Below are 15,786 nucleotides of genomic sequence, written 5' to 3' on the forward strand. Positions count from 1 at the left end.
AATCTGCGACTAATTAAATAAGGCAGAAAAGGCACAGCAGGTGAACATTCATTAGTCTGAACTGTTTCTTCTTGCTTGTTTACTGGGCAGCTATTTATTTTACTTGGATACACAATGTGAACAATCCCGACACGCTGAGACTCAGTTCCTTCCTGGAACAAACACTACAATGGGTTTCATTATACAATATGCATTTCCACTTGAAGCCTCTCTCTCAATCCCAGCATGCAGAAAGCAGGGAGCAAATTGGTGACCAGCCTCCCCACAGCTTTGCATGTCAACTGACATATAGATACAAGTGAGCTGGGCTTCCATTAGCAATTCCAAAATGTCAAGATGCCTTTGCCAGCATCGTGCTGACAGCTAATGAATCTCACTGTACATATGCCAGCTTCAAGCACTGTTTTGTGACCAACCTAAAATGAAATATTTAACCTTAGAAATGTGAGTAAGGAGCTCATTGTTTCATCCTGAACTCAACACATTTCAAACAAGAATTCATATTTTATAAAAATCTTTTTCACAGCTTGTAAAATAAAACCATATTTTCTGTGGTATATTAGGGAATTGGTTATTTAGCTCCTGCAAATAATTTTTTTGAAACAACTGTTACAATCTACGTCACCTTAAGCTAATATTTCAAAAAACAAGCTGTGAAAACTCATACTTTACTATAATGTGTACAAAATACCTGATGCTGTTTTAACGCAACAAAAATCCTTGGCACTTAAAAGGGAAGAAATTTCTGGAAAGAATGCTCCCCCTAGGTGTAGAACAACAACAACAACTTGCAATTATATAGCGTCCTTCACATGGGTAGCATCTTGGAGCACTTAACAGAGAATAGCTTTGTCGCTGAACTGGGAAGAGAGGGGAGGTTACCGAAGGCACAGTCGAAGAAGAATTTCTTCAGCTGTAAATTGAATACAGACAAAGAGGGGCAATTGGAGGAATTGAGGCAAGGAGTTAGTTTGGGGCTGTGGTAGTTGAAAGTGCAGCCACTAATGGTGGAGTAGATGGGACAAGGGACACGCAAAAGACCTGAACTAACTGAGCGAAGTCAACGGGTAATGGAGTGGGCTGTGAGCAAATTTCAGAGTAATGGAGATGCCAAGACATGAACTGATTTAAAAATGAGAATGAGGGGAGCTTGAATTCAAGCCGTTCTGAAAAAGGGAGCCAGTGTAGCCTGGCAAAAACTGGAGTGATGGGGCTAAGGAGCTAGTATGGGTAAGCACATGTGTGAGATAGTTTTGCGTAAGGAAAAAAAATTGTTGTAAAATAACAATAACAATAATCTTTGCGTTTGGTATAGCGCGTTTCATGTCAAGAGGATGTTCCAAAAACTTCACAGGAAATGTTGTTCAGATCTGGAATGCATTGCCTGAAAGGATGGTGGACGTTGCCTTCGCTCCACCAGGTCCGGCCTCCTCCTTGTCCGCCGAATCCTCCACTCCACCATCAGCGGTCGTGCCGTCAGCCTCTATGCCCCGAGGCTCTGGAACTCCCTTCCTCACTCCCTTCACCTCGCCCCCTCTCTTCCTATTTTCAGGTCTCGGTTAAAGACCTTTCTTTTCGACTGTGCCTTTGGTCACCTTCTTCCCCCTCCCCCTGGCTCAGCCCCGGGATCCGTTATTGTGAAGTGCTCTGAGACGCCATTCCGGTGTGAAGGGTGCTATATAATAATATAATAATCCTTGCATTTGATAGAGTGCTTTTCACGTCTTCTCGACAAATCCAAGTTGTTGTTGTTGTAGGAAGCCGATTCGCTAACAACTTTCAAGAGAGAAGTGGATAGATATTTGGGGAGGACAAGTTTGCAGGGCTATGGGGAGAGCACAGGGGAGTGGGATTAATTTAGACAGCTCTTTCAAAGAGCCAGCACACACACAATTGGCCAAATGGCCTCCTTCTGTGCTGTATAATTCTATGATTCTATATACTGTAAATTGAAATGTGTGTTTTGTTGAGAAATGTGGTAAATACAGTAGCAGTGTGGCCAAAAGCGGCAGATTTTCACATAGCAGTGTCCTACAAACAACCTTGGAGTGAATGACCAATTTTATTTGGGGGATTGCTGCGAAGGAGACCAGAAGAAGCTCCTTTCTCTTTTCGAATAGTGCCATGGGATCTGAACAAGCAGACATAACCTTGGTTTAAAGACTCATCTTAAAGATGGCATCTCTGATAATGCAGCACCAACTCTCTCCTCACCCCACTACCCAACTCTTCCCTTCATAAGCTGCAGACTTTGCAGAACTCTGCAGCTCATGTCCTTTCCCACACTAGGCTCTGCAAGCCTATCACTCACAGCCTTGCCTGGCTCCATTAGCTCCCCATCCCCAACGGATCCAGTTCAAAATCCTTGTAATCACCTTTAAATCCCTCCATGATCTTGCCCTAACCTACCTCTGCTACTTTCTTAAATTTTATAAATCCATCCACTTTGTTGGGCAGATACCATCCTACTTCTTCTCCCCGACCCTAACATCAATGGTCAGACTCATCTTGGAGTCCCTATGGCTCATCTCTTCGGTCACCTCCTTCAAGGTACATCTCAAGACTGTCCTCTTTGATCACCTCTTCAGTCATGATTCCTCCCACCCATCTATCTCAGCTGCCACCCCCAGTTCGGATGCAAACCGTGGATTGTCCAGCACTTTGGGACATCCTTCCGACATGAAAGGTGCTAAATCATATAACTTTTTGCTGTTCAGCACATCTCCAGAATTGCTTTGGAGTGTCATCTTAGACTATATGAGTTCCAAGTCCCAACTTGGGGCTTGAACCCGCAACATTCTGACTCAGAGGTGAGAGTGCTACCAACTGAGTCTGGTCAACACCCTAAAAATGCATAGTTTGCTTGCAAAAATTAGATTTGCCTTCTCCATTACAGCCACACTGGTAATGCCACTGAGGGAGGACAGTATTTCAGCATGGCACCACTGAGTTCAACAGGGACAATAGATTTTCACAAGACAAGAAAATGATCAGGGACAGCTCGTGTCTGGAAAATTCATGCAAATTCAACAGAACTGTAGTTTTCTGGGGTCAGTGGCTTCAAATTGGCTTCAAAGCATTTCCTCCTAATAAAATCAATGGAATACAAACTTCTAATCAGACACAACTAAACACTAGAACATCAATAGAAGCAAAGGTCAGCCTGTATTTGTGTTAAGGCTAAGCACATGAGACATGTTGGGCCTGTGGATGCACTGAAGCCAGTCAGCTGTTCAGCCAGCCACAGCAAGAAGTGTAAAAAATTAAATTTGCTGCGTTGTTGAAAAAGGGCAATAATCTGTCCAAATGACCTGAGGAGAAAAGTAGCTCATGTCAGAGACTGAAAGGAAAGATGATTTCAAAAATGGAAGAAAATTGAAGGTGATATACAGCAACTTGATTTCCACCCAGATATTGAGGAATGGATAGCTGTGAGGATCTAACCATCAGTGCTCCCATTCACACAGGATTCCATTAATTTCATTTTTAAAATTCCTTACATTGGTGTAGAGCCTTTCACATTGAGTGGACATCCCAAAGCACTTCACAGGATATATGTAGAGTGGAGTCACTGTGTGCTTTGTGGACGAACGCGGCCAATTTGCACACAGCAGTGCTCCTGCAAACAGCCATGGAGTGAATGATCAATTTTATTGAGGGATTGTTGGCAGCACACAAGGAGATATTCTCTTCTCCTTTCAAATAATATCCACCCAAACAGGCACAAACAGGACCTAGGTTTAACTCTTCAGCTGAAGGACGGCACCTCCAACACTGCATTGCAATGTCAGCCTAGACCATGTCAGTTCAAAGTCCTGATTTGTGATCAGCCTGCAAACACTGAGTTTACACCTTTCCAGGTACCCAAGGGAATGGTGTAAAGAGACAACAAGATCCAATGTAAGATTACTGCAAGATGTCCAAGAACTTTGGTAATTCTCGGTAGTTGTCCACCTACAATATATAAATGCTACTTATTTCTCGTGTTCAGGCAGCAGGGAGATGGGTGCAAGAGAGGAAAGAAAAGAAATCAGCAAATAATGTGGTGCCAAGAGAATGGAGTGAGAGGAGAAACAAAGAAAGTCTTCCACAAATTCCACAAATTTCCAGTGGCACAAAGGAATCTTTCACAGAGTACTCTTACGAATATAAACTGGGAATATTTTCACATAAAATGTGCATCACACACTGCCAGAACCAATTCTTTTATATTTAAACTCATGTATATTTCAAAAATATTTCACCTTGTATCATACACTAGCATGTGCCTAACTATGCGATCATGCTTAACCCTTTAGATGATGGCAATTCATACACTTTGATTTTATTTTTCTCATTTTAGCTGAAAACAAAGCAGAGCAATGAGGTCATAAAAGAGGTGGGTCATGACAGGATTCACTAATGAGTTGCTAACAGGGAATCCAGCTGTTAACCTCCAATCTAGGGGTCTTTTCCTCTCCTCAGTTACTTCAGGCTTGCATCTGCTCACCCTCTCAGAGTCCAAGCCTTCACTTCTTACTGCCCTAATCTCTGAAACTCCCTCACTCCAGCACTCTGTCTCACCTCCTCACTTTCTGTCATTGGGTTCCACCTCAAAGCATGCCACTTTGAATGCATCTAGGCTACCTACCCCTACCTTCCTTGGTGCCCAACCCCATCTCTGTAAAGCTATATAAATACAAGTTGTAGGAAATCCTACAATTAAGGACCACTCCCCCCCGCACCAATCTAGATACCCCTATTATGGGGAACCCCATTCTATAAAATCTCCCAATCTATGTCCAGTGTTTCTGAGTTTTCCCCCGAGTCAGGTGAGGTATACTGCTAGTGATTGGCAGGTTTCCACAGTAGTCACTGCAAGTCATTACTAGTGAATCCCATTGTAAACAGTCAATTTTTTGACCTAACTCTCTATGCGTTACTGCAACACCATGTACCACAAATCAAAGATGAGATGCATATATATAATCATTTACCAGGATTGTTGTAACAACCAACGATCGGTTTGATAATGAATCAGTGATGTTTGCTGTTTTTCCCTTCCGATTCTCAGTCATGTTCAAGCCAGTGCTCGTTTCCCAGGTCCCAACCTATAACAGAACATAATAGGTGTAAATTGAAAAAATGGCTTGTTTGTGAGGCCTGTAAAGCTTCATTATTGCAAAACTTGGGCATCTTTATGACAATTCTGAAAATTCTGATAACGTTTCTAATCGGGTGCATGGAGTGGATTATCACATCCTCTTTTACAGGCTCAGACACATAAAACAACAACAGGTTAGGCAGCAATCTGTTGTCTTAGATTTTCTGTAAAGGTCACTTTGTTTCCTGCAATGTGCAATGAAATAACATTGAAACAGCACACAGTTAGATTATCATCGTCCTTACATTTGATCTAGCACCTTTCACTTTGTGAGGATGTCACGAAGCACTTCACTGGACTATATAGGATACCATAAGGCGCAGTGACTGTGTAACTTGTAGGCAAAGCATCTCCATGGGGAGAATGCTGAAAGTTTGTGAGCTTTTCTTCCCACACAGCAATAACAATTTGCTACTTTCACATGGGGAGAATGTCTCAAAGTGCTTTACAATGACAGAGTGGGAGATTGAGCTGAGAGAGAGATGAAGCGGGTGCATGGGAAGTTGGCTGAAGGTGTCATCAAAGAGAGAGTTTTCAAAGTCAAGAGGGAGGGGTTGAGGCAGAGAGATTTCAGAAGAGAGTTCCAGAGGGTGGGGCAAAGGATCTGAAAGCTTATTACTGTTTGGGGAAAGGGAAAATAATTTGCATCTTTGGTATATATGATATATCCAAACAAGTCCAATTCACAAATGTCTTGTTTTAGAAGTAATTTTTTAAAAAAAACCTTGTGCATTCATAAGAGCTTTTTTGATTTTATTTTCTTGGTGTTTAACCCGGGTCAGCAGGCAGGATAAGACTCACTGAGTAGTTTAATAGAATCCCCATCCTATTTGGCACATCTCTCCCTAGCCTCTTCGCACTGGCACTGTTGAGTGAGGAAAGATTATTCCATGGAGCAAAAACTGTTTTAGTTTTCAAAGTGCAGAGGGTGCCATAGGTACTTGGTAACTCTGTGGCCAGCAGAAAATAGCTAGGCATCTCAGGAGTGACAACCAATAAACGTCAATAAAGGATGACTTTACAACACTGTTAAATTGGTAGCAATGAAAATCCGAGTACAAAATTACCAGCTCAGCAACAGGTATCATTATACAATAATAATAATAATAATCCTTGCATTTTGTATAGCGCTTTTCACTTCTTCTGTTGATATATATTGTTGGGATAGTTATTATTATATGGCTATTATTATTATTATTTATTATTATAACAATTGTCTATTTCTCAATGCTTTGTTAAGACCACTAATTCAGGATAGACCTTACCATGTCCTTACCCTATTAGCTCCGGGATGTTGTGTGGTGTGGTGTTGAGTAACTGAGCAATAAATAGCATTCAACACTATGATGAAAGCTTTTCAATAAACATTATGAGATAGAGAAGGGCTTCACAAATGCTAAACTAAGCATCTAAGAAGCTACACATTAGATCTCCAATCTAGTCTTGATACACTGAAGCGTTCTTCTGAGATTATTTATGAAGACATAAATTATTCATGAAAGTAAAAATATGCACACAAATACTATTGAGTAATTTTGCCAGACACAGAATAAATGATTTATCTTTTCCACTGATTTTTTTCCATATTTTTTTCTCATAAACGTATGAATCTTAAGGAATTCATGAAGAGAGTCCACGTACCCTTTCAAGGCCTTCCTCCTTGAGGCTAATCACATCCAAATCAAAATCTGTTCTCAAGCCATTGGAACTATTGAATATAATTCTGCCAGTTAGTCCTTCCCAATGGGCCTAGAAATGGAGACAAAGAGGAGTCATAAAGAAAACGTGTTCAACAGAACGAAAATCAGATTAATTTGCCCAGCAACTCTTGATCAACCTTCCTGCCAGTAATCTTCCTTGCATTGTGCACAGGGCTATTCAATATATAGTCTTTAAAATATACATTTGTGCTCACAGAGAACAGGGACATTGCCTATGTGTACTTTCAAACTGGAACAAGCACAGCCTGTCCTTCGCTGAACCTGCATGATCCCTTTAACAATTGCAGAGAGCAATATTCGGAGCAGGGCAAATAGTGCAGCATCAAAAATCTCTTAATGCTAATTCTCAAATCACCCTTCATTTGTTTCACTCGGCCTCAGACTGTTTTTATTCTGAATGGTAAGAAGATATCTGACACTCAGTTGGCTGATTCAACAGCCATATAGATTATAAAGCTGCCAAAAGTACAGAAGTAAGATATAGACACACATACAAAATTGATTTTTAAAGAAAGCCACTTGCAAGTTGATCTCTGTTGTACCTCTTTGATGAACTTCATGAAGCGGTTTCCAAATCGCCATGGTTTATGCCTATTGCATTGCAAGGAGCTGACAGTCATCTGTGGGGACTGCTGGACTGCCACAGACACAACGTGGACTGCATCGTACATTAAGGCAGCATTCGTCTGAAATTAAGACCATATATATAATTGAACCACACTGTGAGATGTGAAAATGTACACTGGTGTACTTAATACTCTAAAATTAACAGCATCTTTTCTACAGAATACAATCAAATATCTAAATGTGATTTTGTTGCATAATTACAATATCACAAGAAATTACAAGACGCTTGGGTGAAGAAGACCTTTTAGCCAATTTAATTTCATCCTTTCAAAACACCCACCTTATTGTTTCCATTTATTGCATTTTGCCAGTATCCTGGCAGCTATCACACTTCTCAGTAATGTAATTCAGATGTTAATTGCCTCTGTGTAAAGAAACACATCCCGCTGTCTGCCCTAAAATTGTTCTTCACTTTTTTAACCTCGAACCTGTGATCTCTTGTCCTTCAAACTGGGTATATCAGAAACTCTATCTTCATCACGTTGAGCAAGTAACATTCAGGGTCAGCCTCATTGCTCTTCACTACATTGTCTCTGGAGCTTCAATAGCTGTGTACCTTATGTTGCTATGACTAGATCTATGCACAGTACTCAGTAGCTGAGGTATGTCTAATCAGAGCATTTTTACATCTTAAGTGTAGTTTCTCGGGATCTGAACTCAATCGTTTTAAAATTTGTAGCTCAGGATCCTGTATACTTTTCTGATGCCTCATACTGATTTGATATCTAATATATTATCGAAAAGTACTCATAAATTTGTCAGAGTGTTCATATTTACAAAGCACGTTGTTTATTAAAAATCTGGAAGATCTGCAGGTGGAAATGAAAATTATAAGTGACTAAATTATCTCCTTTAGGCATTGTAATATTAATATCCTAATTGATACCCTTGATGATACTGCAAAATCTGTCTCCAAACCTCAAACACAAGCTGCAAGAGGAGACTATCTCTGTGTACACACATATAATGCAGAGTGAGATCATAAATAAATGATGCTGACTCAATCCTGAATAGTGCATTGAAAGAGCATATCCCTAAGAGCACTTATATTCAGCCCCATCAATGATTACGGGCAAGTTTCTTATTTATTGCACTGTGAAATAAACGTGTCATTATCTTTATTTCTAGGTTTAAAAGGCTCAGTTTATGGTCTTCCTTTTATATTCATTCTCAGTTTTACTTATTTAGTGAGATTAATGTCATGTAATATGCACTGATCCAAATAATTCCCAGAAATTAACCATTTACCCTTGAATCTAAACATCCCACGTACCCAATGCAGAGAGGGCATTGGTATGAACTATCATCATTGTGAAACACTGGAATATCTTTCAAATCATAGGTTGGTCAGGGACAATGATTGTCAGTCTGACGCAGTGGGAGCACTTCTCTGAGTCAGAAGGTTTTTGCCCCATGTGGGACTTGAATTCACATATTCTAAGATGACACTTCAATGCAATGCTGGGGGTGTGTTTCATTGTTGGAGATGCCATCGTTTGGACGAGGCATCAAACCAAGGTCCTGTCTGTCTACTCAGGTGGAGCTAAAGATCTCATGGCACTATTCGAAAAGAGGCATGTGAAAGGCACTACAACAACAACAAACAATAACAAATTACATTTGTATAGCAGCTTTCACATCGGGAGAACATCTATACCAAATGTAAGGATTATTACTATTATCTTCGGACACATCCCTTTCACGGCATCATCCTGTCATGGCAGGTGAATTAAATCTTGATAAACCTACCTTTTTTGCCAAGATTTTTTTTGCTGCAATCAGGAATTCTATAAAATTTGAATTCTAACTGCTGATTCATCATTGTTCATAGAGAACCCATTTAATCATCTGTTCAGCATTTCAATTTTAACCAAAATAGAAAATGCTGCACAAAAAATCTGCATTTTACACAAAGAATGATTATGCCTATAAAATATCATGTACTATTGTCTCCAGGTGAAGGTTGGCTATATTTTTCATGTGCTTGGCATTCACAACCAAATAATTGTATAACACGTTATGCTTTAATCAGCAATTTGTATTTAAATGTTAGGTTTGCATTTACTACTAAACACAATGGCACTGAATTGCAAGATTCACAAAAGATTTAATAAACAATGTAATGTGCCAATATGTGCAATTGGAAAGTTAAGACACAGAATGTTGGAACTCTGTGCTTAAATTGTTCGCCTACAAAATACAGCCATTACACTTTACATTAAAATCCCGTGAAGAGCTTTGAGATTATCTCCCGCCATAAAAGGTGGTATATCAAATACAGGGATTATTGTTGTTCTTGTTATTATTATATAATTATATTATTATGTACTATTATATTATATTATTATATTGGAGAGGATGCAGAGGAGATTTACCAGACTGATACCAATGGATGAGGGACTTTAGTTATGTGGAGAGACTAGAGAAGCTGGGATTGTTCTCCTCAGAGCAGAGAAGGTTAAGGAGAGATTTAATAGAGGTGTTCAATTATGAGGGGTTTTGATTGAGTAGACAGAAAGAAACTATTTCCACTGACAGGTGGGTCGGTAACCAGGGGATAGAGATTCAAGATAATTGGCAAAAGAACCAGAGGGGAGATGAGAAGAATTGTTTTTACACAGGGTTGTTACAGTCTGGAATGCATTGCCTGAAAGGGTAGTGGAAACAGATTCAATAACAACTTTCAAAAGGGAATTGGATAGGTAGTTGCAAAAGGAAAAACTTGCAAGCATATGAGGAAAGAGAGGGAGAGTGGGATTGATTGGGTAGCTCTTCCAAAGAGCCGATAGAGGCACAATGGGACGAATGGCCTCCTTCTGTGCTGGAATATTCTATGTTTCTACGATATGAGGTATGCGTTTCCGGAGCAGGCTGTATTCCTGTTTCTCCAATGCCCACATCCATTTCATCACCATTCCCTGATCAAAATATTGCTTAAAGAATCAAAAGTATTTTTTTCTCTACCAATATCTCAGTTAAAAAACATAACCATTAAAATCAAGTTTTGCTAAGAAAAACCTTTTAGTTGTTTCACTGCAAGTTTTTAACTACGCTCACTTCCCCAAAATGATTATCCTCATTGAATGATATCAATAGCAAATGGCTTGGGATCCAGCCTCACCCCCCAGCATCAGTTAATTAAATCTATTCTGCCTGAACTCATCAGTGTTAACACACACATATCACACATCAGATTTTCTCCTTGTGAGACATAATAAAACTTGCAGTCTGAGATTAAATGTTACTGTTTTATGAACTGTTAAATTGCATTGTGTTCTCATTAAAACTGGTGTCATCCTATTTCTCTGCATGTTTTCAAATCTAGCCTTGGGCAGAGCAACACGAATAATAGATACTTTTATTCTCCCTCTTCCACCGGTAAGGTTCACAAAGTGTCAATGGTTAAAAAGCTACAACTGTTATAATGCGGCAAAATCAACTTCAGGAAATGCTTTCAAGCAGAGTGAAAGTCTTTCCATTTTTACTGCGCCAATTTGCAATATGGTAATTAAAGTTGATTTCAACAAGCCTACTTAGGTTGTACACAATGAATGGCTGCAGTATATTGAGTAATAATGCTTGGTTTTTTGCGATGCAATAGTACAGTACATGGCACTGGTCATTTGTTTGCACCATCAATCACCACCACAACCTTGAGGGAATTACTTTGCATAAACAAATCAATATCCATTGTCTATCTCAATGACTCATTTAATTATTCTTTGACTAAATGCCTATTTGGCTCATGCAATCTGTTTTACCAGATACCAGGTTTGATCACCACCACTGCATGTTAAAAGTAAAGTGATCCTTGCACTTGATATAGCTCCTTTCATACCAGGAGAATATCTCAAAACATTTCACAGGAATTACTGTAAAGTGTAGCGAGACTGAATTTTATAGGTAAACTGCATATGCAGCATATCCCTTGTGAAGAAGTTTTCTTTCAACATACAATATTTTTACTTGTTGCAGGTAAATGGTTTCGTTAGAGAATGCAAACGCCCAGGTTTAGCTTTGACAAATTCCTCTTTTGTGTAAGTGTGATTGTGCAAACAATAGATTTGCTCGCAGCCAATTGATCTAAAATATTGAGTACCTGGTTGACACCAGTGGTGTAAGCAGTGACATCAGTCACTGAACAGGTAGACTTTAAATTTTGTGATCAGTTAGCTGAGAGGAAAGCAATTGTTTGCACAGTTGTACTTACACAAAAGAGATGAAGTGTTTTTACAAGATACGGGTTGGTATAATCATGTGCATCGATGTAATCGCCGGTGACACATGATATAATGCCCAACAAAGCTATTCATTTCAAGTCAACCCTACCATCCACAAAAGAGAAACTGAGTTATTTGTGCTCAATATTCAGCAAATACAGTGCTTCACTTGTTACAATGACATTGAAGGTTCATGTTTTACTATTTGGGGGCATTAATGGGGTAGACCCTGGGTAAAGAAAGGTGAAAAGTCACTTCAGCGTACTGAGTTTACCTGACACGATCAGCCTAAAGGCCTTCTTTTGCACTGCAAATTTCTAAAAATAATTTTATGCTCTGAACTGGAGAGGAACAAGCGCTCCAGGGACGCTAGCCTATGTGAAGGGCGCTATACAAATGTAAGTTGTTGTTGTTGTTGAAGAACATTGTTTATAAGAAAACATAATGGTCTTAAAGAAAATAAAACAACTTGGTCTTAATGTGTATTACAGAAACGAATTTAAAAATCAATACATGACCAACAGTAGGATTGACAATGCCTCAGTGGGAGTCTGGTCAGAATAAATTGATGGATTAGCTGACTGTAAATACTAGGCAGCCTTTATTGGCAATATGGAGTTAGCGGTGTTTTCAAATTAGTTTGAATCACACTTTATTCAGAGCTTATAAATTGGTAGACAAAATGTACTTTTTTTCTTTTCGGAGTATTTATATTGATAAAGAGTAATTGATTAAGCTATTTTATCTGGTACTGAACAGGAGTAACAGAGGACATGGCCTGCGATTGAAGTGGGGGGGGCAAATTAGGAACTAATCTGTGTAAACATTACTTCAGTGAGCGAGTGAGTAGTAAATTTATGGAACAGGCTCTGTAGGGAGACATGGGAAGCAGAAAATGTTGTTTGTTTCAAGAAAAAATTAGATAGATTTCTGTTGGAAAATAATACCTTGGGATACAGGATATAGTTTGGGACATTACATGTCAAGTGACTGCCAGGATGGTAAAAGGCAAACTAGATGGACCTTGGTCTTCTTTCGCTTAGCAAATTTTTAGGATTTTGTGAGGTGTGCAACATGTCTGAAGATCCTGATCGGTGGTGATTGGGGGTATCAAATGGAGGAAGAGTAAATATTTACATGAGGGCAATTATACACGGTCACAAGTTACCCTGAGCTGCCCTCGGTGGTAGTGGTGGTGTTGATGAGGTTTTGTGGGTTTTTTTCACCTGCAGTCAACCTCGTCTATCTGTACATTTTACAAATGTTCACTCTTCCCTTTCTCACTGCTCCTGGTATCTCTTGTTTTGCTTTATTTTTACATTAGTTCTTCTCACTCCTTTATGTTCCTTGCCATTATTTGCATCATCTTAACTCTCTCTCTCCCCCACCCCGCTCCCGAGTAAATACATTGGTTACCTGTAAAATACAGTCACTACATTTTACAATAAATCCTAGCGAAACTGCTGTATAATGTAATTGTGTTGTTGTTAAGTGCTTTGAGACGTCCTCCTTATGTGAAAGGTGCTGTATCAAATGCAAGGATTATTATTGTAATAAGCACACACTCTGATTCAGAGTCTCTCCCAATGATGCTCTTCAGTTGACAGCTTGTGCCAACGAACAATGTCTAACCTGTTCTCAAATTGTTTCCAGTTAGGAAGATCTTACAACCAAATTATGCATTTTCCAAATTGCATGAATGCTTCCATAATCATGCAAGTCTAACATTGTGTTGTATAAATTTGTGTCAAATAACTCAGTAACATAGTAACAATTTCAGACAGAAACAGACCATCCAATTTCCTGTAAGATGCCTTTGATGTATTTATCTTTAAATCAAGTAACTCTGAATCCTTTCACTTGATAGGAACATGTCTAGTATATTTTCGAAACCCTTATTCCACTACTTGTGTTATAAATGCCTAGGAGTTGTTTACCAAATAAACAAACGCCTCCCGCATTACCTATTCTCTTTTGCTTTCCTTATTTTGAAGATGCCCAATATATGTACCAATCGCGATGCTGCAAATGGCCATTTGTAGCAAAAATGTCTCACAAACAGCCTTGAGGTGAACGACAATTAATTTAATAAGCCAGGACACTGGGAAAACTCCCTGCCCTAAAAGGGAATGAATTTTGGAGAGGTGACTGACATTGTGAGTGGGGAAGGAAGAAGAGAAGGGCCGGCACTGAGGAGAGATCTGGGAGAGAGAGAGAGAGAGGTTGGGGAGGAGGGAGGAACCTGGGAGAGTGAGAGAGAGGATGTCTGGTATTGGGGTGAGACCTTGGAGAAAGAGGGAGAGAACTGAGAGATTTGGATTGGGGGAAGACCTTGAATAATGGATATAAATGGAAGGGAGAAGAGAAGTACCATTTTGAAAAAATACAAAAATGATTACAAAAAATGGAATGTGCATCTCACTTTTGTGATAACCTCACAATAACCCTTACACACTTATAGAGAAGCTGCAAACAGAAGTGATGCAAGTGCCACAGTGGAGAGATGTACTCCGACTGAAAATAGCATGGTACAGTAATTAAAATGATAGTGAATCCCACGCTCACTCACTCTCACAGCCAACAAACTCTGATTCCTCCTGTAGATACTGGAAGATGAGTACATTGAGATCAGCAATCATAAAATTATGGTGAGGAAATCTATCTAATTTTTATATCATGGCCCACTGAGGTAAATAGAATGAATAAACAAAGAATGTAGAATTACAAACAGTGGGGGACCCTGGAAATGGATGGGAAATCTAATAAGAAAGGACAGGGTATCACACGTACATTTTGAACACTGAAGTAGGGTAAAATGCTGAAAGCAGTCAGGCAAAAAGCCTTGGTACCATTTCCCGCTGCATACATAATAAGTCGGCTGGATGAATTATACTGTATAATGTAAACAAATTCCTCAAATATACCACTGTGAATATGAATAGCTGTGGAGCTGAACGTGACTGGAAGCGGTTTGAAATTCTAACAAATGCTCTGCCTGTGAAGTATGTGTCTGCACGTGTATTGTCGCTGCTTGAAGTGGACTGTAAAATGCATATAAAGGCACAGCAATCGCTGTGGAAGTAATGCCTCTAAGAGGAAAGTCAATGAACTATTAAATGAGAAATCATCTTGTTCCAGATTTACTATTATATTTCTCCATTGAGCCATTATCTGGTGCAGGGCTAAATCTTCTCATTTTCTGGTGTAGCATTTCCATGCATTTCACACAGCTATCTGTATAATAGCCAGGCCATGATAAATGAGAAGGTGCGTATTTTACACTGGTTTTACTACGGTGGCGCCTGTTTGGCAGGAGATGAAACATGATTAACAGACATGTTCGTCTGGATAACTGTGAGTCGATTATAGACATTGCTGCTTTTTAAATTGTGTGCTGTTTGAAAAAATGTAAGTAGGTTCTGAGGTGGAGAGAAATGGTTCCTTCATTGCAGTTTGCTGCAAATCAGCATCGTTTATTAATGTACACGAAATCCCAGCATTGAATGTGCTTTCAGTCCCTCAGAAAATATTTCAGATGAATGTGGACTTGCCCAGTGTGATGCATCATTAGAGGCTGCTAACTGCCCACTGAACTCAAAAGATTTAATGTTCTTCTATTACCGCCTGCCTTCTGCCTATTATTTGGTCTTAAGGCAGTGACTACCAATATGACAATTCATTTCCACTGTAGATCACCATAGATTGCTTTCCAACCTCGGAAAATAATCCAATTCTAATGGCCAGAAAGATCCTGAAGGGTTGCTGTCTATTAGTGGAACGATCTTTGAATTCCACAAATGTAGAGTTAAAGGGAAGCAGCAGAGGTCTAATGCTCCCATTTACACTGCAGAAATGGCACAGATTTCCACACTATTTTCATGTTGATTCGAACACAAAAAGTGCAGTCAGTACAAGTCAGATTTTAGGACCATTTATTTAATTCGGACTTTACTGCAGCCAATTTCAAGTTCATTTTAACAACACCACCAACAACAACATCTTGCACTTATATTATTATTATTAAATATAGTGCCCTCCACACAGGGTAGCGTCTCAGAGCGCTTAAAAGTGGCGG

The 15,786-nt window shown here is 39.4% G+C and overlaps 1 protein-coding gene across 1 annotated transcript in view; it reads right to left on the reverse strand.

The window, feature by feature from the left end:
• LOC103182218 (glutamate receptor, ionotropic, kainate 2) overlaps nucleotides 1–15,786 on the reverse strand; it is a 220,217-nt gene that overhangs the window by 79,365 nt on the left and 125,066 nt on the right. The window contains exons 7-9 of the mRNA XM_007899133.2: nucleotides 7,407–7,550; nucleotides 6,785–6,892; nucleotides 4,977–5,090 (exon numbers count right to left, since the gene is read on the reverse strand). Of these exons, the coding sequence (XP_007897324.1) occupies nucleotides 4,977–5,090; nucleotides 6,785–6,892; nucleotides 7,407–7,550 (366 nt within the window). The remainder of the gene's footprint in view (nucleotides 1–4,976; nucleotides 5,091–6,784; nucleotides 6,893–7,406; nucleotides 7,551–15,786) is intronic.

This window comes from Callorhinchus milii, unplaced genomic scaffold (genome assembly GCF_018977255.1).
Source record: "Callorhinchus milii isolate IMCB2004 unplaced genomic scaffold, IMCB_Cmil_1.0 Scaffold3, whole genome shotgun sequence".
NCBI lineage: Eukaryota > Metazoa > Chordata > Chondrichthyes > Chimaeriformes > Callorhinchidae > Callorhinchus > Callorhinchus milii.